Genomic DNA, 23,740 nt, shown 5'->3' on the forward strand with positions numbered 1-23,740 from the left:
TTTGCTTTATATGCAATATGAATAATTCAGCGAATAATAAGAAACCAGGCCAATGAATTGTTTAGTTCCAATTTCAATTTAATTCAAGCTGGCATACCTGAATATTTCAATGGAAAAAATAAAAATTAATTAACATTAAAAATTCCGAAATTCCAATTAACAAATGACAAGAATTCTCAAATTTCAAATATTATTTAATTAAAATCACTATAAAGCTAGTAAAATAGTATATATGTATGTGTATTTGGCTCTTTGCATTGTTCTCCCTCCCTTTGCTGTGTTCTTGGAATGAAATTGACATTTGTTGGCTCGAGCGCTCAAAGCTCAAGTTCATCCTCTTCCGCCTCTGCCACTGGCAAAACATCAAAGTTCCACTTTGAGTTTGGCTACCCAAATATCTTTATTTCCGTTTGTTCTTACCAGCAGCAGCGGCAGCGGCGTCACGAAGGGAAAGTGCGCCCACCGGAAACAGGAAGTTCGGTTCATGCAGCATTTATGAAAAATCCCGAAAGCCCGAGTACTACTACATAGAAACATAAAAACAAAACAGAACAAAAAACATTAAAACCACTCAGAAGGCGTTAGACCCAACAAGAAAATTGACGCGTAAAATTGTCACAGAATGTAATTTGGAATCTGAAAAATAATAGTCGAGCAATTGCATAGATTTAATTAAGCCTACAATTTTTTTATTTTTTATTTATTTTTTGTTTTTGAGCTAGCAAACAGAAATTCCGAAACTCGACCGAAAGCATGCTGGCACTGGCCATAAATATTTGAAAAATCTTTTCACATGAATAATTTCATTTAAATTGCATACATAATTTGCAGTCGACAATTTAATATATATTTTGGGCCAGCAATTGAATTTACATTCTGCACTTGCCCTCTCAATGCCAATTGGCAAACATTTCATGCCAAACAGCAGATAATTCAATGCCATATTCTTACACACATGCACTATCAAGCACACACACACACACACATACACACCCTCAGGTTGCATTCAAATATTCAGTGTTCCAAGTGCTGAAATATTGTGAAGTACTTTGCACACTGCATAGAAATGTGTGAATACTCTAGTTTGTTTTTTTTTTTTTTTTTTTACATACTTTTTTTGTGAACAGAAATATATCCACACTTAACTGTTGCATAGCAAAAATGAATTTATTTTTGAAGAAAATCAAAATGATTTCCATTCAAAAAGCTCTATATATATTTTAATTTCTATGTATTATTATTACTCAATATATTGAGTTGATATATCGTTTTCGATTGCAGTTTAATAATACTTAAAAATAATTTTGCTTTTTTTTTTTCATATACCATTTTATATTCTTTGTGGTACTATAAAAATATGTAAAATATTTGCCATGATGTTTATTTCCTTCTTTTTTTTAAGTACTTGTAATGAATATTTATATATTTTTGAAATTGCATCTATGTAGCATATAAAATTAATGTAGCTGAATTATATTAACAATATGAAAAGATTTATAAAAATATTGCTCTAGTGCTTATATTTCTATAAAAAGAAAAAACAAAACGTATTTCTAATTATATAACAACTATATTATTTATAATTAATATGTCTCTTTAAAACTTAATTTTAATTAACTTTATTTTATGTAATTTTCTAAAATATTTATGGCTATTCAAATTTATGGATTTAATTACATTTAATGGGCTTCAGGCATGTTTTACATTAAGTCCAGAACTTTATACAAAAATATATATTCTGAGTTAATTTGCACTGATGACATAATTAAAACATAAATTTAATGAATTTGTTTATAATAAAATAAAATAAGTTTTTTATACAAATACAAATATTTTCTGCATTTTAATTATCAGAAAATATTATTAGAATAAATAAATAAAATATTATAATATATATATTATATATATATATATATATATATATATATATATATATAATATATATATATATATATATATATATATATATATATTATAATATATATATATATAGATATAATATTTATATATTTATTCATATGTTTTTCTCTTCATTCCCATCGTCCTTTGCAAAAAGTGAAGCCTTAAATAAGAAGAGATTTTTGCAACACTTTTTGAAAATCTCGCTTTCTACATTTTAGCATAGATATTGGCATACAAATTCCTCTTGCCAATGTTTCCAGTTTGCCGGCTCCAGTTGTCTTGCTGCTCTTGAATGCCATCAAATAGCACACACACACACACAGAGCCACTCACACATCCACTCACACACACACACACACACACGCATCAATTCGAACACATTTTTACACATGCGACTGACGCTGATTGCGTTTGTCACGTCGACGAAATAAAATTGCAAACCATTCCGCAAACCTGATCCGGTTGCCGATCCATTGCCATGCAACTAAGCGACACGCAAAGGTGGCAAAGGCGCACACACAAACCAAAAAAAAAAAAAAAAAAATAGAACCGCAAAAAGCGGCAAAGACGCAGCCGCCGCCGGCATGAATGGGAAGAAGAAGAGAGGTCGCCAGCGTAGTCCACGTTTGGTCTCTGACAGTTGTCGACGTTTTATTTTCTCTTTTTTTTTTTGTCTTCTTCTTCTCGGTTTCTGTTTTTGCTGCCCCAAAAACTAGGCAACGGAATTGCAGTAAAATCATCATCGATGAACTCAACGTCGCGCCGCGTCGACCTCTTTGCACACACTCGAGCACAAACTCTTCACACATGCTCATGCGTGTCTCTCTCTCTCTCTCTCTCTCACACCCTATCGCAGTCTATCTCACTGTGTGTGCAAAGGACTGGGCCATGGCCTCAGCCTCAGTAACGGCCGCGTTGCGTATACGTAACGTTGTGCATATTGGGTCGCCATCACAGATTGTCGCAGTTGCGGCATATTTGCATAATTTAGCGATTGAATTTTATGTTCAAAAGCAAAACAGCGCAGCAGCAGCTGCTGCTACTGATGCTGCTACCGATGCTGCTACTGCTGCTGTTGCCAAATTTGTTTTTCTCTTCGCGTACACACATCAAACGGGATGTGGATTTATCCATTTGCTTTTTAACTAATTAATTAAATAATATTTCGTTGCAGTTGTGTTGGTGCGCTGGCATTCGCCGTGGCGGCCATTGACAATAATTGCTTGCAACATAATTATAAGCCATTAAAGCACTTAAGCTCCCGGAAAACCACCAGCAGCGCGGCCCTGACTGCCGGCTGCCGGCTGCCGGCTGCCGTCTGCCGTCTGGCAGCTGCAGGCAAAGGGGCCCGGCCCCAGGCTCGGGCGAATTGGTCGAGTCATGTTTGCATATGCATAATTATGATGAAAACACATTTAAATGCATTTAATCGGGCGTTCAGTTGGCCAGCGACAACGGCCCACTCGGCCGGCAGGTAGCTTATGGCCATCGTCCACTCAAAGGCTTTTAACGTTTATTGGTTTTTTATTAAATATGCGGGCGTGCCAATATAATATGACTGCACTCCCCCTCCCACCCGATTCGGCCAGCCACGGTCAAAAGGCAAATTCAGTTAGATGCGAGATATGGACAGCTGCTGTTTACGGATTCTGTTTAATTGCCTTAAATCGCAAGATTGGTGGATGCTGAATCGAACCTCTGACGGCATACTTAATAAATTTCAATTCATTATGAATTGGCGAATGTTGTGCGCCTACTGGCAGATAGACTTCCAGTTGGTAGCCAAATAACTGGCCATATAACAACTTTCTCGTATTTATATAGACAGAATTTCGAATATTGGTAAACTTTGCCTATTGGAAATCCATCATTTGCAAGAACTAAGCACCATGGGAGCTAAGAAAGTCATGGATAATCTGTGTGCTATGAACTATGATCTATTGGTGCCCTAACAAAAAAAACGAAAACGAAAAAAAAGAAGCCTGCTAAATGTGCAGCCAATTTATGTGCCACGCCCCGCTGCGAACACACTTTTAACTTGCCAGAGGACTCGCACACTGACTTAATTAAAGTTGTACTCGGCAGGCGCAATCAACAACAAAAAAGAGAATGAGAGAGAGAGAGAGCGAGAGCGAGAGCGAGGGAGAAGAAAGCGATGGCAACAAGAGCTGAAACACATGTGTGAAAGCTGGCAAAGTAAATGGCCAAAACAAATTGCCAAAGTCGGAGCAGCAGCAGCGGCAGCGGCAGCGGCAGTAGCAGGAGTAACAGCAGCAATGGGCGTAGTTTTGAATGGAGCTAGGTTGGAGCTCCCTTTTCTTTCTTTTTCCTTTTTTTTTTTTTTTTTTTGGTTGAGGGGGTGCACAAATGGCAATTTATAAAATCCTTTGAAGTGTCGAAAATCAGTAATTGTAGTCAAAGTGCAAATTGATTGCCAGCAAGGCACACACACACACTCTTGCACACAAAGGAACACACAGACATACACACACTCTGCCATGTGGCTGGCAAATTTTGAGTGTGTGTTGTGTGTGTGTGTGTGCCGAAAAATCAGTGCACTAGCCATGTTTTATTGAGTGTAATTTGTAGTTGCAAATTAATGGCCGCACTTCACTTTTAATTAAAACGCAGCCAAAGAAGAACTCAAATATCCGAAATCAAGAGGCATTCTTGACTCAACGAACTTGCCATGCTCTTCAAGAAATCAAGTGACAAAAAAATGTACCAAAGGCATTCTTGATTCAATAGAACAATTTGAATAGGAATTCGAATGAAAATGTAATTGAAACACAAATCAAATATCTAATTGATGTTCGAGATTATATTTCTAGAGAATTTACTAGAATATAACTTCGAAATAAACACGAATTATATAAGAGCTGAATCATAAAAAGTAAATAAAATAAATAAATAAATTATTAATAACTATTAATTTAATGCATGATAAAAAATGAGGAATTATTTGAAAATCTATAAAAAAAAATTAAAAGGAAATAAATTAATTAATTGTAAATATATTTCTTAAAAATTTATTTAAGAGTGTAATTTATCAAACTATTATTCATAAATAAATTTTTATTTAACAAAAATGATTTAAAAAAAAATAACAAATAATATAAAAACCCAAATAAATATTCAATATAATAAATCAAATTTCATAAATTAATTTATAATAAATTATAGAAACCAAATTATTTAATTTATTAAATGAAACTCAAAGCACAAAATATATAATTGTATATATAAAAAATATATATTGTAAAATATATAGACACACAAACAAGCTTTGCATATAGATCTAAGCAAATATGCTTAAATGTACCTAATATAAATTATAAAATATAAATAAATATGTTTTAATAAATTACTTAAAGTAATGTGTATATATAAAAAAAAATTATTTTTTTTTATCTGTTCAATATATTTAAAAACAATTTTTATATAATGAAGGTAAAAAAAAAAAAAAAAAAAAAAAAAAAAAAAAAAACTACAACAATCTGTTATTTTATACATCGAATAAGTGAAATTTATCTTACGTAAATTATATTATGCTTATGCTTAGCAAACTCCTTTATATTTAGAAATATTCTCAAATGACTCCCTGAAGCTTTTCAGGCACTCACATTAATATAATGTGGTAGGGCACAATAAATTTCAGGCATACCCAAACCGGGGCACTCAGCCGCTGCTGCGCCGTGTTGTGTGAGGCTTAGAAAAGTGTAAGATAAGTAACTCAATTGCCCAGGCCGAGCAGGTGGGCAAGGTGTGTCGCCGTGTGGGGCTGACTTTTAGACTTTTCCTTTGACTACTTTTATACAGTTATTCTGTTGCTAGGTTACCACATTTCTTCTATTTCCTTTTTTTTTGTATTTTATCTTATCCTTTAACCTACGCCCGTGGGGCAAGCACGTTTTCCCTTTGCTTAAGTGACTTCATAACCTCGAAAGGTGGGAGCTACTTTTTAGTGCATCGCATATGGACGTGCGTGTTAGTGTGTGTGTGTATTTCAAGCAGCTCAGGTGCTTTTCTGTGACACAACACGCTCGCTATTCGCCGTTCACCAAGTTGATATTTTGAGCTGCTTTGTCGCCTGTTGCATAAAGTGATTTAAAGCATAAGGCGTCTCTGCAACTGTGGCTGCAACAGCAAAAGTTTTGAATAAATTTGCGCCATTTGCCAGCGGCAATAGTTGCAACAACAGCAACAGCAACAGCTGCAACAAAAACAACAACGCCGACTGAAACAAACTAACTTTGTTGACTGGCAGCGCATCGATTTCGTGGACGGCGCGAAAACCAAGGGAAGAGGGGCAGAGCAGGCTGGCGGAGGCAGGAGCGGAGGGGAGTGCACGAAGAACGATGATGTCGCATCCAAGGCATCATCAATTTTGGTTTGAGAGACTCATCAATAAAACATAACAGCAGCAAATGGAGACACATGCGACAATGCGCATGCAACTGGCTAAAGGATGAGGAGGCATCAAAGACCGAGGCCACCAGCTGCTCCTGCCTGTGGACAGATAAGCCAGCCCACACAAAAATATATATATAACAAGAATATATATATAAAATATTAAAATATTACAAAATGTTTGTTTTCATTTAATTTGAATTGTTTTTTCTTTTTACAGTTCAGCTAAAGCATAAAAAATTAATCGAATAAAAGGTGAAATCATTTGCAATTTTAAAACGCGTAACGCATGCTACGCTAATATCCCTTAGCTAAATACTAATTTAATTAGGTTTCACATAGCCAAACACACAACAAAATATTTATACTGGATTTGAGTTAAAAAATTGAAATAAAAACTCAGCTGAGCTCAGTCAGACGCATCAGCAAGCCGACAATTATAATTCAAATTTGTATGGGTAATAAATACAAATAAATTGAATTTATTAATTTATAAAATAGATAAAATGTTTTTATATGAATTTAATTAGAGGTATATTGTGATAAACAGTAAATATATATGTATATAAAAATATTATATATTTTGAAATTACGGGCACTTTAAGAACCTGGCACTGCCCCCTAGTCTACTGGGTATATGAAATATAGCCATATCGCCTCAGCCTCGCAAGCCTCTCAAGTGTGCAGCTTGGCGAGCTGCTGATTTGATTACATTTACACACATCCGACAGTTTTCTGGTTTGGCAAAGGCAACTGTTTTCCTCAAAAGTGCGCGGCGAAATTTTCTTGTCAACACTTGCCATGGGCTGAGAGAGAGACAAAGAGAGAGAGAGAGAGAGAGAGAGAGAGAGAGTTAAATAACGCGCTCTGAACCGGGATCAGGAAAGGGGTCGTTGTCGAGGTCGGAGTCGGTGTCGGGGGTCAGCGACAACAATAGCAGCTTGTTGTAGCTTGGCTTTGCCATGACAGCCAAACAGTTGGCATGCGAGGCGGGGCGAGGCGTGGCAGGCGAGGCGCGAGGAGCTGCCTGCCCTGGCTATTCGTAGCGTAGCCCGGTTGGCCACGCGCCAGCAGGCCAAGTCGAAGAAGTCTTTGTCTGCTGCCAATTGAATTGAAACTTTATTTTTATATCTATGGCAGCAACAACAACGTTGCTGTCGACCCCCAGGTTAGCCCATAATAATATTAGTGATTGCTATGTGCAGCAGTTTGATAATGAAGCCGAGGAAGCCCATTATGAGGAAGCCGATTGTGATGGCCAGCACGGAGCGCTGGAACTCCTGGCGATCCGGTTTCGAGCAGCGCTTGATCATAAGCAACGACTCCTTGACGAAGCTCAGCAGCGGCAGCACCGGCAGCAGCAGGAGCATCAACTGATTCCACACCAGGTGCGTGTACTTGGCAGTCCAGCGTAAATTGGGCAACAGATCTGGCAGCAGCTTGGCTAGCCTGGGAGCACAGTGTTCAGGATAGTTAGTTGCTTGGACTGGCATTACCTACCCGGTCTTTGGTTTCTTTCTTGGTGCCCGACGACGACGCTGTAAACGCTGATCCATTTAAACTTCTGTCGTTACTTTTCTGTTGAACTTGTTGTATGTGCTACAAAGCAATGCCTGCTCCGAATTTCTTAGTCGGAATTAACATGCCCCGCCCTTTATGATGGAACTCAAATCTGTCGACGGTTTCTTTCTTTTCTAACTTTTCTCATTACAAAAGTTTTACCATTGCCCCAACGGCACTCGCCCCGCCCCGCTGCCGCCACTCCGCCGCTTGGCAAATACATGAGAAGGGTTACTCAGGCGACAATTTCACTATTTTCCAGCCGGCAACTGCATCTGCAAAGCGCGTTTTAACATTCTTAATAGATTTCTCAAGCAACATGACAAGGCTGAGTCAAACAGTCTGATTCAATTGTAGTCCGAATTTCGTGAGCTAGACTTGATAAAGTTTTATTTTAGCTAAAAGCAATTAAGAAATGATTTCAAGTATGTGATGAAACTGTTATTAATTGCAAGTGGATAAGGGAAATATTATATCTATATCTTACGCCAGAGCTTTGAGCGAAGTTTATTAATGATACTCTTAGAGTGCGTTGCTTATTTCGCTGCAGTTCCTTATGTTACACAAATATTTAGATTGCACTGGTTTGTGTTGAGCTACGGCATATGAGTTAAAACTACTTATTGAGAATTTATGTTTTTGGTTTGAATATCATAATGTAGATGGGTAATGCTCAGAGTTTCTTAAAAAAAAAGATGATAGAGCTACAAAATGTAGTGTGAGCCAGAGCTACGTTGACAATGGACAATGGACAATGGTATTTCAGTCTAATCTCCAGTTTGATATAGTAAAATATTTAACTCTTGTTTTAGTAATACATAGGTGTCAAATTTTGTTTCGTCGCATTCTCCTTAATATATCGTTATTAAATCGTTAATTTCAATTGAACAAGTTTTTTGCCATTCATAATTGAAATATTGACTACTCATTTTCAAGATTTTAAGGAAATATGTCATTTGGGAAACATTTTCAGGTGGGTCGTTTAAGTGGACTAAAAGTGAACTGTGATTATTATAAGCACTGTATATAATACTAACAAAAAATAAGTTATTCATAAAATTCTTCTTCTGTCTATTGCCATGGTTGCTAATTACACGACGCGTAATTAGAGCATAGAACCAAAAGAGTTTACGTATGTCTCTCTATACGACACATAATAATTTTTAGAAATTCCTCTTCCTAGTCTCCCTCATTTGACGGCATCAGAAGATAGCCATGATTAGCATATTCATGCGTAAGCAACATTAATGAAGTTCATAAAGCTGATCTCAATTGCAACTTAATTCTTATTCAATTCTATTTCTCATCTAATATATGCCAGCATTCGCATTTAAATGTATTACAAATCGACCATAAAACAATGAGGTCGAATCTGAACTAGATACCAATACCAATGTACGAGCATTACCATCGAAATAAATCAAAATTTGCTCCAGTCAATGGAGAGCATTTTCGGTTCAGCTTGCAGCCATAGCTCAGCAATCGATCGATCTCGGCTTAACCCCAATTAGGCTCCGAGTAAACAGTTTAACAAAGTTGCTTAGCATCGAATGGATAATTGTAAATTGTAAAGCCTGAATATTACATAAATTGCAATTCGGTCGCATTGCTGATGCTGTGGCTAGACTCAAGCAGTCGGTGGAGCTAAGTACACAGCGAACATGCACCGCCGATGCAGCTGTGTGTGGGTGGTGCGGCTGGAGCCTAGATTACACACTTAATCAAACTTTATGCAAAGCTGCCGAGCCACCCACAAAATTTTCAGCAATTTTCTGGCGTTGCACACGCACAGCTACAAATGATAAATAAAGCGAGGGGAGAAAGGGGGAGTGCGAGACAGTGGAAGATGGGAACAGAGAGAGAGAGAGACAAACGGACAGAGGTCTTAAATGCTGCAATTTGTTTTGCTGCCGAATCGTTGCTGTCTTCACTCCAAGCTTAACCAAATGCAGAGAGTCATGTAGCGCCGCCAGCTCCATTTCCAAAAATGTTGCAAGTGCTATTGCTGCTCCTGCTGCTACTGCTGCCGTTTGACATCCTTGGCTGGCTCGGTTGAGCTCCCAGGACAATTCACTGCGAAATTGCTAGACAAAACTGTGGCGCACAAGGCGGCCGGAATGGCAGCAACTCGGCTCGTTATGTGTTGTGTACGCTGCAATACACACACACACACACACGCACACACATACATACTGTCAGGCTCCACACGCAGCAGTTCCATCGACTCAATCGGCTTCATCTCTGCATGGGCTATACGCAACAAGCACAATCACACACACACACACACACACACTAAGGTTGGCATTGTATGCCCGCTTCGTTATGAATGTGTGCGTGTGTCGGGATTTCATCGTCGCCATTGAGATTGAAAAATGTTAAAAAATTGCTTTTAAATGCCGCAAAATACAATTTATTATTCAACAGAGGCAAACGCCAAACATTGGCACAATGTCTGCCCAGGGACCACAGTGATGGGCGTGGGGGCGTGGGGGCGTGTGGAGTGGGGGGCGTAAGCGTGCCTGTGGCTGCAGATGAGACAGTGGCTGAGGCGTGACACTGACTCGCACTATATATGTATGTGTGTATATGGATGGCAGTAGCGTAGCAAAGCTCCGCTGTGTGTGTGTGTGTGTGTTGGCTGCTTGGCAGTAAATTCAAATAAAGCAGAGACAAATACAGGGACAAACACGCACACACACGCACACAGAATCGAAATGGCAAGCATTGTATCTGCAGTTGTTTTGTTTATTACGCATACGCACTGTGTATCACAGCCAGATACGCTTCTTGGCCAACCCAGCTGGGCCAGCCCAGCTTGGAGCTAAGCAGCAGAAAAGCCTTTGGCTCAGGCAACTGGAGCTTAGTGTCAAATCGTAAAGAATGTCAACGTCTTTAAGGATAATTATGAAAAATCTGGAAGGACAAATATTCGAAAATCAACAAAATATTTATCAACATTTATTTATTCAAATATTTTTATTTATTTAAAATATTTCGGCAAACTAAGGTCATGCGTAAACAGTTGAATTATTTATAATAAATAAAGGCTTTAGAAACTTTTGGTTGTTGTGTGTGCAACAAATATGCTTAGACTTGCAAGAAAAATTGTTTCTTTGCGCTTGGCCTAACTTAAAGTTTTTGTGAACTTTCAAGTTCTTTAAAGCCATACTTTTGCCATAGACTGTGTGGAGACAGCTCATCCTTTGATCTCATCAATTGCCAATATCTTAGTGTGGGCAAACTTAAACTCTTGAACTTCCCAATAATTCATACAAATTTACGGCCAGCTTATCATTGCGCCCACTCGGCCACCCACAGAGGGAGACACAAATAAACAAGTACGGCGAATTTATTAACAACAGAGTTGGGCGCAAATGATTTAATTAAATTTATTTGCGCGCTAATGCCATTTGCCACAATGCCGCTGGGGCCAGCTGCTAACATCAAAAGACAGTGGAAATTAATCAGGCGCGCGCACACACAGCTGCGGCCACGCCCACGCCCACATGGCCAGCCCCTGCGGCACATATAATTGCATTAATTTATGTGTAAAAGCCACAGGAATTAAAAATAATAATATGTAATATGTATAATCAAAATATTCCAAATGTTCAGCCCAGACTCCCAAAAACTTTCAATATGAATTTCGTGCCAGCTGTCAAGCGATGGTTGGGTGGGGTTGGGGGTGCTGCTGGGGCCGGTTGGAGTCCTGCCGGATGTCGGTTGGTGCTGAAGGGGCCTCAGGCTGTAAGCTGCTAAACAGTTGAAAGACTAATTTTCACATTTGAGCTGTAAACTCGTCCTGGCACCACCCGGCACCACCCGGCACCACCGGGCACCACCCAGCAGCACCGCGCTGTAAATGCGTGGCTAATGCGTTGCGGACTATCATTTGGCTGAGGTCTGGGGGCGTTGGCCGTTTGGACGGCTGGGGCGTTTTAGGCGTTCAGGGTGTGGCTGGCCAGCCAATTTCATGGTTAAATGATTCAGAAACAGAATTACAAAATTAGTCGGCCCGTTAACACAATGTAATTAACTTTTGCGCGACCGCTCGCTCTCTCTCAATATATTTGATATTTATTTACCCGGGCCCCAATGCCCCCCGGGGTGCACTTTGGCCGCGTTCCCAGCCGCATCCCGTTGACAACTTTGCAAATATAGAACATCTAGCTTGCGTTACCAATTACCCAATTTCTATCCATCTCTCTCCCCTCTCCCCACTCTCGAGCACACTTCAGCAGTCGAGCGACCAACGCTCTGTTCAAAGGCAATTTGAAACAAATTTTATTGCAAAAGTTTCGAGCACATGGAAAATGGTTCAAGTGCCCCAAACAGTTGCACTTGGCGCGTGCCTGCGCCTCGGCTGCTGTCACAATTAGCCTGGCCCGAAAGCATGCAAGTGTCCCGCTTTGAGAAGCAAGACAGGCGCACTCATAAAATACCATTTAATGGGCGTGGCACATTAAAGTAACATTTTCGTTTTACAGCATTCAGCAGGTAATTGAGGAGATATAGATATCAACATGGAAACAATTTGTTGTGATATAACTAAATTTAAGAATTATTATCAATATTTAAAAACTATAAAAATGTAAAAATATATATTAAATATTTTAGATATAATATAATAATAATATACAAATTAATATTTTATGTTAATAAAATGTAGAATATTTATATTGAGTATTTTTAATATTTTATTATATGTACAAAATATTTATATTGAATATTTGTAATATAAAATAATACTACAATATTTAATATACATATATTAAGATTATATAAAAAAATATGTATATAAAAAAAATTATAATAATATTATTTTGAGCTACCAAGCAAAATAATACAAAATAAACCTGAAATTTTATTAATAAAAATAATTTTAAAAAAATATTTATGTCAAATATTGTTGTGCTTTTAATAAAAATAAAAAATACTTTTATATTGTAAAAATTGCATAAAAAATACCAAAGTCTATCGGAGCATAGACAATTATTGTGTGTAACATATAGTCTACATTTACAAATACTACAAATAATAAATATATAAATAAATAAATAATAATAAAATACCGTCGCCAATGCAAATCTAATTTAAAGAAAATAAAAAAATTCTAGGCCAGTCACAAGAGACTTATCAAAAGTAGATAAAAACATTTAACTACTTATATACCAAAAGACACATATATATATGGTACACACACACATACATAGCTGAGTACATAGTAACTGGTGCGTTGTCCAAGCTTGGCTGCACTGCCAAATCAAACCTCGAAAAACCTGCGCAATGATTGCTAAAAAGAAGAAAGGACAACTATTGCCAGGCACTGCCATTACCAATTTTTGCGCTTAACGCTTCACTGAACAAATCACTGGGAGACTGAACAACTCCGATATGTGGCGTTGCAGAGCGAGAGGGGGCGGACGGTGGTTGTACTGGGGAGGCGTGTGCTTTTGCCGTTTTCCGTTCCCGCTTATGCCATCAGCATGTCATCATGGCAAAATCAGACGACATGCAACATTGCATAAAGATTTGTCACAGCTAAAGCTCCCAAAATGCAGTGCAAGACAGCCGACATCGACAACACAGCAGTGACTGCCAGTTCGAACCGAGCAGATAGAGATGGATATAGTCACAGCCACTCGGATAGAGATGGCGATAGTTATATAGATATACAAGCTAGAGACTGAGACAGAGGCGGAGACGGAGACGGAGACGGCGGCGGAGATGTGGCTGGCGACACACCAAGCTTTGAGCTCAAATCGCATTTTCGCATGTTGAATTTCGACAAACAACAACATGCAGAAACTGAACCTGAAGCTGAAGCTGAAGCTGGCACTGATGTCGATGCCAATGCCGATGCCAATGCCGCTGCTGATGCTGATGCCGATGTGGATGTGGATGTACATGCTGCCACACAGTAGTTACACGAGGGCAACCCAAAAATAATGATAATATGCATAAACTTTATAAAATTATATACTAATAAATGCCAGATAGATCAAGTAAAAATAAATAAAAACAAAACAAAAATAGAATGCAAATATTAAAAAAAAAATACATATCAACTTCTTACAACTTAAAACTAAATACTCAACTGGAAATATTATAGCAAATTTTATGTTTTTGATGTTTTTTTTTTTTTTATTTACAAGATATTTTTTTAGCATTGAATAAGGCTTAGCAAAATATTTCCTTCGACAATTTCAAATACTTTATTTAATCGCTTCAATTTAATTGCATTTTTAAGGATTTAGTAATTTAATACTCGGCTAGCAAATTTAAAAAAAAAAAAAATTAGTTTTTATTATTTATTAATATATTTGAAAATGTTGACTTGAAATGTTTTTTTTTTTTTTTTTTTTTTAATTTCATATTGATTTTTTAATGACAATCTTTTATAATGTCATGGTTTGAGTTTCCGATTACATCAGCTTCTTCGATAAGAGCCGAAGCCTCTCGTTTTTGTTGTTGATTTCGCAAACAGGGCCTAATATGATCAATAATTATATTAATAAAAGCTCTGATGGAGAGCTTTTAATTTGAATTAAATTTGAAGGCAACTACAACAAAGTATAATCTCTACCTTACCCACTTATCAATTCCATTTGAGGCATGCTAAACATTTCGAGCAACCTTTCGTACCATCCTCGTTGCACTAACTGAGCTAAGCGGCAGCAACTTGCAGCAAATTCAATTTCGTGCAGCTCGATTGCATTGCGGCACATTGGCCCGCAGTCTGTGTGAAATTGTATATATATGTGTTTATGTGTGTGTTTCTCTCTGTGTGTGTATGTTTGTGTGTGTGTGTGTGCGAGTGCTATTGCTGGCTGCTGGCTGCTGCTCAATCGATTCGCATTGCATTTCAATATATAAATATTTATACACAAGTAAATTTGCTCACAGCTGAGCAACGTGCTGCTCGCAGTCGCTGCCACAGTCGCCGTCGCAGTCGCAGTCTCGCCATTGACAAACTCCAAATGAAGATATATGAGGCTAGCAGGCTGAGTGAGTAATGCCAATTGCCGAATCTTGAATACCGAGTCAGCGAGTCCCAAGTTCCGAGCAGTCAGCGATTGCTTCTAGCTGCTACGTAAATCGTTTAGTTTCGCATTTGTTTTGCTTTGCTGCTGTCGCTGTCTCTGTCTCTGTCTCTGTCTCTGCCTCTGCCTCTGCCTGTCTCTCTGCCTTTGCCTAATTCTTTTTATTAACAGCGTCTGTCCGGGCATTTGATGTGGCTGCCGTGCGGCTCGTAGAGACATATATATAAATCATGGCTAAGCCTTTATGACATATGCTAAAATTTAACAGCCTGGCAACCAGGCAGCCAGGCGCCCAGCCCAGCCCAGCCCTGCTCAGTCCATTTTTGGTCCATGACAACCCATTTTCATCGTCATTGCCGTCTGCACCTTTGTGAGCAGATGACGGGCGGCCAGGTCGCGTTTTTGTGTTTGGTGTTTTTGGTGTTTTTGGCCAACGCGTGACAAAATGATTAAACGGTTAGCCCGAGCCACACAGTCAGAGTCACCGAGCCAGCATGTGGCACGAGGCGACGTTGTTGCCACCGTTTTAGATGGTCAGATCAGTAGGATGAGGTGCAGGAGCAGGAGCGGGAGCAGGAGCAGTAGCAGGAGCAGGAGGTAGCTGTGGCAGCTACCGTTGCCACCGGCACAGTTTTCCCCATTGTTCGGCAATGACTGTGCAAAATTGCTGATGATGATAACGATGTGATTAGATGAGTGGTTATTTGGTCGACACTGAGAACTGAGAGCCGCTAGCTCGAGAGTGCGGGAGCGGGTGTTGAGAGTGGGTTGCCAGCTGCCAGCTGCCTGTCGCCTGTTGCCTGTTGCCTGGCTGCCTGAAGTACAGCTACTAAGTAGCGCATTCAAAATTTTTGAAGTGGATAAAACACGTTGGCACTTTTACGGAATATTTAATAGATAATTTCGGGACAATGTAGAAGATGCTAAACGAGTAGGTTGACAGAGCTAATGTGTCATATGGCAAGGAGAGGAGCCTTAAAGTATTTAATAATGCTTATATGGTATATGATCATATGGAGATATATTGATATAAAGTAAGGTAAAGAAGATAATAAAGTGTAGCTTTATTAATTAAATACATTTAGATAACATGTACTTATATGTATATGTATGTATGTATTATGAATTATAATTCAAGTAAATAATATTAAAATTAATTTTAAATTTATATATAATGAATTTTTTATTTTATTTTATTTTTTATTCAGCATTTTTATTTATTTTATTTTAATTTTTTTATTATTATTATTTTTTTTTTTTTTTTGTTTATTTATTTTTTTATTTTTTTATTTTTTTTATTTTTTTTTTTTTTTTTTTTGTTTATTTATATTAGATATGAAAAAATATTTGATGTAAGAGAAGTAAAAAATACCCAAGCTAACCTCTATGTAATATTTCCTTCTCGACATATTTAGGAAAATAGGAAAAGCAATCAATAATATAATTTCATATATAATCATTCGCTTGCATTAATTTCGTGCAGCGAGTCCAAACATCAACAACTTATTAGCATAAATTCGCCATTTCATGCAAGCCGTGAATTCCGCTTGTAAAATTCAATTAGCTATGCCATTTGGTCAGGTGGCACAGACCATGCACCGTGTGGGTCTCTTCGGGCAATGCAATTCGCCTGGCGCAGAAATCACTTAACATTTTTCATATGCTAATTACGAGCTATAAATTTCCGGTTAGGCGATAAATCGTTCAAGTTTGCCGCCGGCTTAACGTGCTCATAAAAACTAACATGCTGTGCCACGTGCTCGTGCTGCATTACCTATGAGGCTTCCAAAGCCCACAAAGTGCCTGGCTGGCGTGCTTATTAGGCAACTGTTTAAGCTGGCCCCTGCCAGGGCAGCCAGAGGAGCCAACGGCTCCAGAGACCTGACCTGGCCGGGCTGCTCTCTGCCTGCGACTGCCGAGCGCAGCCGAAACTATAGACAGACAATTTCCTTATGAAATGAAAATAAACATGACATTTCTAGGTTTATGTACTTTTGTGCAGCAGCTGTGTCTTTGACTCTGACTTGCCACCGAAAGGGAGTGGAGTGAAGGCAAGGCAAAGGCATGGAGCGGCTGCTGCTGGCTGCTTAGGCCAAAAACCCGTTACCCCTGCCAACGCTGGCATGTCCTGACTTGGCTGTGACTGCTATAAAATGTCATCTTTTATTATGGCAAGGCTCAACTGTCGCAGACTGCGCCTAGACTAAGGCGCCCCAGACTCCAACAACTACTCAACTCTTTATGCTGCTCCCTCCGTCTCTCTCGCTCTCTCTCTATCTATCTCTCTCTTTCTGTGTGTGTGTGATAGTGGCAAACAATACTGTGCACTGTGCCACGCCCCATGCTCGACTATGACTGCGGCTGCCTCTGTACCCAGTTTATACGCTTCGCTACACATTGCTCCCGGCTTCATGCTGTGAGTTTCATTTCCGGTGCGACATTTTGTTACAAAACTTTATTTTCAATTTGTGCACATATTACACAGCTTGCCACGCCCAGCACTCGAACGCAGCCCAGCCCTGCCCAGCCCATCCCAGTCCCGGATCCATCCGTTTTGTCTGTGTGGCCCACTTATCTGGCTTTTGTTTTTATTTTTAGTGTAATTGTTCTATTTTTGCCATCGCAATTTCTTCAACCCACCCTCGCCTCCCGCCTCTCACCCCTCTCGCTGCATGTGTCCATGCTACTTATCATCTGTGGTGGGTACGCTCGGACCATTCGCTCCGTTCGGTCTTCAGGCTCATGCTGTTGATTATTATTACAAGCATTATGACCGGATTTAACTGGCGGCAGCAACGTCTGCGCCAGCTGCTGGTAATGAAATTAGTTTGTCACTCACGGCCAAGAACTGGAACTGGCCCAATCCGACTGGCCTGAAGTCCGCCCGCCCCCGTCCCCTCGCAAGATGCCTCAATCTGAGGCAGCCTGTTTATGTTGCACAGCCATTTGGTCTATCTGCAACATAATCATCATCCAGATCATCATCATCATCAGAGTCCGAATCATCCTCGTGCTCATCAGCAGCAGTTTCCTATTTTGATTGCACTGAGTTTTCAGGTCAAGTGCGCTTCCGCCTCCTCTCAGCGCGCTGCTTGTTTTATTGAATTTCATTTTAATGTGGTTTTTATTGTTGAGACATGCACTTCAACATGATTTAGTTGAGTTAGCTGGACCCAAGCTGGCACAGATTTGCATGCAAATTGACTTTCACTTTGCTCCAAATGTGCTTCGAAAAGAAAGCTCTAATCTATATTCTGTGCGTGTAATGGCTTGAAGTATGAAATAACCTATGTTTAATGCTCATTCTTAACTAACTTGGCTCGGATTAACTATTCAAATTTAGAGAGCGAAAGCAATTATATATGAAACTATGAATAATTCAAGATTTGCATTCATTTAAAAAAGATTCCTAATAAAATATATGGAATATATTGGGCTTATATAGATTTTTATTTTAGCTTTCTTTAGGCATTCATTTTATCATATTAAATCCCATCCTTGATAATGTTATCATCGCCCTTCGACTCTCACCAATTAATCAATTCCTAATCAAGTTCTAGCCATATTGAAAATCAAATGCCACATCATATTACATAGATTAAGCATACGCCACGTATAGCAGAGAAATGCCTTGGCATGGCCTTTGTCAAAGCGGCTTACGTTAATCGAATTAAAGCAAATGACCCGTCAATCCCGATTAATAAGCCGCTTTACCTGACCACTGCGAAATTATGGAAATATTCTATTAAATATTGCGGCACCCACATCAACGAAAATGTCAACCCTAATTTGTGAACAGAAATTATTATAAAAATACCAAAAAAAAAAAAAAAAACCCCTAAATGTCCAGCACAAAATCTAGGCAATCATCAAATTTGAGGACATCGCCGAAAACTTCTGAACTACTCAAGTGACCCATGAGTGCACGTAATCAATCAACTTTGATTAGTATTTGTGCGGGACGCATTTAATATAGACATATAGACAAAAGCCCCATGATGTTCTATCTCAAGCTAATCCGAAACTTTAGCCCGAACTTTTTCTTATGATTTTTATACCCTGAACCCATTGAAAATGGGAAATCAGGGTATAATGGTTTTGTTAAAAGTATGTAACAGGCAGAAGGAGGCGAGGCAGACCGCACAAAGTATATATATTCTTGATCAGGGCGACGAGCTGAGTCGATTTGGCCCTGTCCGTCTGTCTTCCGTCCGTCCGTCCGTCCGTCCGTCCGTCCGTCCGTCCGTCGTCCGTCCGTCCGTATGTATGAACGCGTCGATTTCAGAAGATATACGAGCTAGAGACTTCAATTTTTTTTTAAATGTCCGTAATTACAGCGCGCATATCAAGTTTATCATTAAAAATCGATAACTCATCCCGATATTTTTTATCGATAAAAAACCTTATCGAAACCAGTTATAAATTATATCTTCTACACCCTTATTGCTAGAGTCTCCAAATTTTTAATGTATGCTTATATGCATTTTATACAATTTCGGTTTTTGTTAAAAATTTACCCCCCACCCTTAAATTCACCCCCTCACCATCACTTTGTAAAAAACGCATTTCAAGTACTAGAGACTTGGGCTTTGGAATGTACACACATATTCATCCTATGATTACACTCTAACAGTTTCATTAAGATTGTGTGTCTACAAAAGAAATTATTTGACAAATAAATTCTCATAATATTGCCCACACTGCCAGCGCAGCCCAAACGCAGTCGCAGCTTACTGCGCAGTTAGCAGAGCGCAGGCTTATGCGTGCGTGTGGATGCATGTGTATGTATGTGTGCATAAAAGAAGTGCAGAATGATTAGAATATCAGCTTAGAGGGTTCAGGGTATCTCCTAGTCGAGCAGTCTCGACTGGAGCTTTCTTACTTGTTGCTTTTGCTTTTGTTCTTTGGGTTGAGGCAATTTCTCTCCTTTCGCGTGGACAAGGACAAAAATCAATATGTCTTGATGTTAGATAAAAGTGAAATAAATTGTGTGGTTCGTAAAGCGAAAGTGTCAAATGGCCAGGCAAATGAAAAGTGAAGATGTATGATATTACTCGTAGGCCAAAAATAGTAATACATTTGGCATTCTGGCATTTTACGGAGGTCAAAGTGCGGGCCACATCAAGAGATTTGTATATACGTTTTTTTTGCCATCTTTTTTCTCTGATGCGGCAGCTTTAAGACTCGTCCTCTGTGATGTACACGACTTTAATGCAGGGCAATAAATACTTTTGAAAGATAAATAAATCCCTGGCACAAACACCAATCACTGTCAGATCTGGCACATATGTATTAATAGAGGGAGACCGAAAGATGGTAGAAACCGCATAGACCGAGCATTTCTAAGCAGCTTAAACCACAGCACACAATGCTTTAACATTCTAAACCGAACAAAAAATGTCAAGAAAATGCCGGTGAAAACGACAAGAACAACAAGAACAACAGCTACGAAAATCGGACAGAGGCATTTTTATCACACGTTGGCCATGCCAAGCGTAAATTACCAATGAAACGAGTTGCCTGCTAAGCCAGAAGGAATGAAAGAAAACCCAAGCCGAGATAGCAGACGCGATAGAGCAGTGCGAGAAACGAGCGAGTCGAGCTAAGAAGCCGGAGAGAAAACCTCAAAAAGTGAAAAGTTAGCAAAAGGCAATTGCAAAAAAAATGGCAACAGCAAATGCCAAGCGGGCCAAGAAGGTGTGCAACGGAATTTAATTAACTGAGCTGTCAAACAAATAACCCATAGGTGGCAGCGCCCCACAAGATGGACACGAATTGGTTAGCCTGGCCAGCAAGGACTGTCAGTTAAGCACATCAGCGGCCTGGTCAGCAGATCAGGCTGGTAGGGATTAACTTCACAGCGGAGAACTCGGGATGGTAGCAAAGCATCTTTGAAAAGTTTCACCACAGAATGTAAAAGTAAATAAACTAACAAAGATAAAGTATAGAAATAATAATACAAGTAAATCAAATATATGTATGTTTAAGTGACAAATATGTAAAAATGATGTATATATTTTAATATTTATATCTATACTTTTTAATTAATATCTTATACTATTAAATTATTTTATTTACTCAATTGTACTTATATATTTTTTAATGTATTTACTTATTGTTTATTTTATTATGGTTATTTAAAGTAAGAAAGACAAAAGTTTTTTTTCAATAAATTGTATTATTTGTATAAAATGTATACTTTTAAATATAAATATAATGTATTTAATTTATAATATAGTGTATTAATTTGATTTTTATTTATTTATTAGTATCATATAAATAGCTTTTATCAATGTATTATTTATTATATTTTATTAATTTTTACTTATACGACTCTTTTTATTTAATGTGTTTTTATTTTTTACTAATCTTTTTAATTATTTCTATAATATTTTAATTTATTTCCCTTATTTTTATTTTGTATATTGTAATTTATTATTAATTTATTTTATTTATATATGTTTACATTTTTATAAATTTATATAAAAGTATTTACATACTTTTTATCAATTAATTTATTTTTTTTATTTTAATGGCCCCTATAAAAGCTCATTGATTTTCATTTTTATTCTCAACTATTTGACTTCAACTTTAAGCTTGTTTCGCCATAAAATGATCAAAAATAACAGCCAGTTGCCAGGTGTATTTATTTAATTGGATTAAAGAACATATACTCACGACTTTTATGGTCTACATCTTACATATATTGTAAGTTCTGCACGGCCTTTAACAGCTGCCGCAGCTGCTTAACCAAACTTATCAGCGCTGGCCAATGCAAAGCTATCGAACTGAATAAGTCAATTTAAACACGCCTTTCGTGTCGCGAACTTTTATTAACTTGAGCGAGTGTGTGTGTGCATGTATGTGTGTGTGTGTGTTGTCAGTTGATATGTGTTGGTGATTGTATGTTACTGATTGTTTACATTGCAGCTTTATTGAAAAAATGCCAACGAACTTTGCCTTTGGCTCTGGCTCTGGCTCTGGCTCCGGCGCTGTCTCTGGCATCAGCTGCAGCTGGTCGATGTGTGAGCTGATCCTGGTCAGGCCTGTGCGGCATGGAACCTCCTTTTCAATGGTATGACCAAAATCTCATTTTGTATGCAATCGAGCGTTGTACAATTTGATATGAGGCGGCGGCTTATCAATGAGCTCAAACATAAAAGCCTTCATTAAAACGTAAATATCAAATTTGCAACATTTATATTGCCATACCCTCCCCCTCGTATGTGTGTGTGTGTGTGTGTGTGTGTGTTGCTGTATTGTGCTCTCCAATCAAGTGCCGGTTTCAATTGCAGCCGCAATTACGCTAAACAAAATTACGTATTTGTAAAATAACCAAATGAAAAGCCAGCCAAAATTTGAGTATGTAAACTGAATGTACACATGCACATACATATGTATTTGTATGTGTCGTTTATTTATTGTATTTATTTGACTGATTCGGATTAAAAAGGCGAATGAAAATGTTAAATTTTAAATGCAGGCCGCAAGCAAATTACGCTTTGGGAAGCAAAGCTGCGGACGTTTCTGCTCCCTTTCTATATATATATATATATATATATATATATATATATTTCTTTTTTTCTCTATTTGAAAAATATTCCGCAAATTACAGAAATATGCCAAAGCACAAAATGAAGCATAGAACATAACATAAAATTCATTGGAAATGAAACAAAGCAAAACCGTGAGCCATAACTGCAAATAGTTGATGCTTAAAGTGAAATAAAAAAATAACTTGCATTAAATAATTAGAGCATTATTTTGCTTGTTTTTGTAGTCCAGCTGAATATGAACAAAAAATAATGAAAATGTAAAGTATTTGTCTAGTTTTATTTAAATTAAAAAGCTTGGAAAAAGCGCCCGCTTGGCTCACTGAAATTCTAAATTATATTGCAAAAGGCAGACTCATTCCTTTTTTAGTTAAAGATAGCAGAAATTAAAAAATGCAAATAGTTCTCATATTGCCTTATTTGATTTTAGAAAAATGAAAGCTAAAACTAAATACTAAATAGTCGACAGAAAATATATTGTTCTTATTTGTATTTATTTGTATATATTTTATATATACTTTGACAAGATATCAATATATTTCATTTCAGCCAAAATTAACTCAAAGAGAATTTAATTAAATTTATTTTATAGGTCAATGAAAGATAACTAAATAGAATATATATTGACGTCGAAATCTATTCGTAGTTCTAGTCAACACCCGGTTCAGTGGAACTGAAGGACGACCTCCAAGTCTGCTTTCAGTTATAATGCTAGCAGATCTCTGGGCTGCAGTACCAAGACGTATGTAAGTATGTAGCCTCTCGAGAGGTGAGAGACTTCTGATTGTGGCCAGACTTAGCTAATTTATGTCTATAATAGGAAATATAAAATTCCTCTCTAGTACAGCATATTCCAAATATACTTTATACAATTCCAATAGCTCTTTATGTTACATTCAATTTCCTAAGCCATACTCCATACTCCATTTGTACAGCTAACACATAAATCAAACTGGTCAAACATAAATTCATGCATTACTTGACCTTAAATATGGAATCAGCTTTGTGTTAAGAGGTACACTCCAAATTAATATCATAAGCTGCGAGAGTTCACTTAAGGACTTAAGCGACCTGTGCGAGCAATGCGAAAGGTAGTCCCGTGCTGCATTAGCTAGTCTCCTGGCGCATTCACATTTGCACACACGCTCACAATGGATGCTTAACAGCAGCCATTAGCAGCTTTGCCGAGTGGCATGTGCACATGTGTATATCGGCATGGCATGGCGTACACACCCACACACATACACAGAGATGATACAACACAGCTATGCC

General features: G+C 38.0%; 1 protein-coding gene across 1 annotated transcript; it reads right to left on the reverse strand.

Annotated features, from left to right (window-relative positions):
• Positions 1-7,385: 7,385 nt before the first annotated feature.
• Positions 7,386-7,973, reverse strand: LOC149268611 (protein transport protein Sec61 subunit gamma). The gene is made up of 2 exons (XM_089470191.1): positions 7,813-7,973; positions 7,386-7,761 (listed from the first exon to the last, which is right to left on the reverse strand). The coding sequence occupies exons 1-2, from the start codon at positions 7,866-7,868 to the stop codon at positions 7,482-7,484; spliced, it is 336 nt and encodes a 111-aa protein (XP_089326317.1). The 5' UTR covers positions 7,869-7,973; the 3' UTR covers positions 7,386-7,481.
• Between the last annotated feature and the right edge of the window lie 15,767 nt (positions 7,974-23,740).

This window comes from Drosophila arizonae, chromosome 5 (genome assembly GCF_054131065.1).
Source record: "Drosophila arizonae isolate 15081-1271.41 chromosome 5, UAZ_ARI_1.0, whole genome shotgun sequence".
NCBI classification, from domain to species: domain Eukaryota; kingdom Metazoa; phylum Arthropoda; class Insecta; order Diptera; family Drosophilidae; genus Drosophila; species Drosophila arizonae.

Excerpts from the sequence above, each read along its gene's own strand:
- LOC149268611 (XM_089470191.1), bottom strand. The coding sequence starts at position 7,868 with ATGGATCAGCGTTTACAGCGTCGTCGTCGGGCACCAAGAAAGAAACCA. Across the intron at positions 7,762-7,812 it reads AGAAAGAAACCAAAGACCGG|GCTAGCCAAGCTGCTGCCAG; the intron begins GTAGGTAATGCC and ends CTGTGCTCCCAG.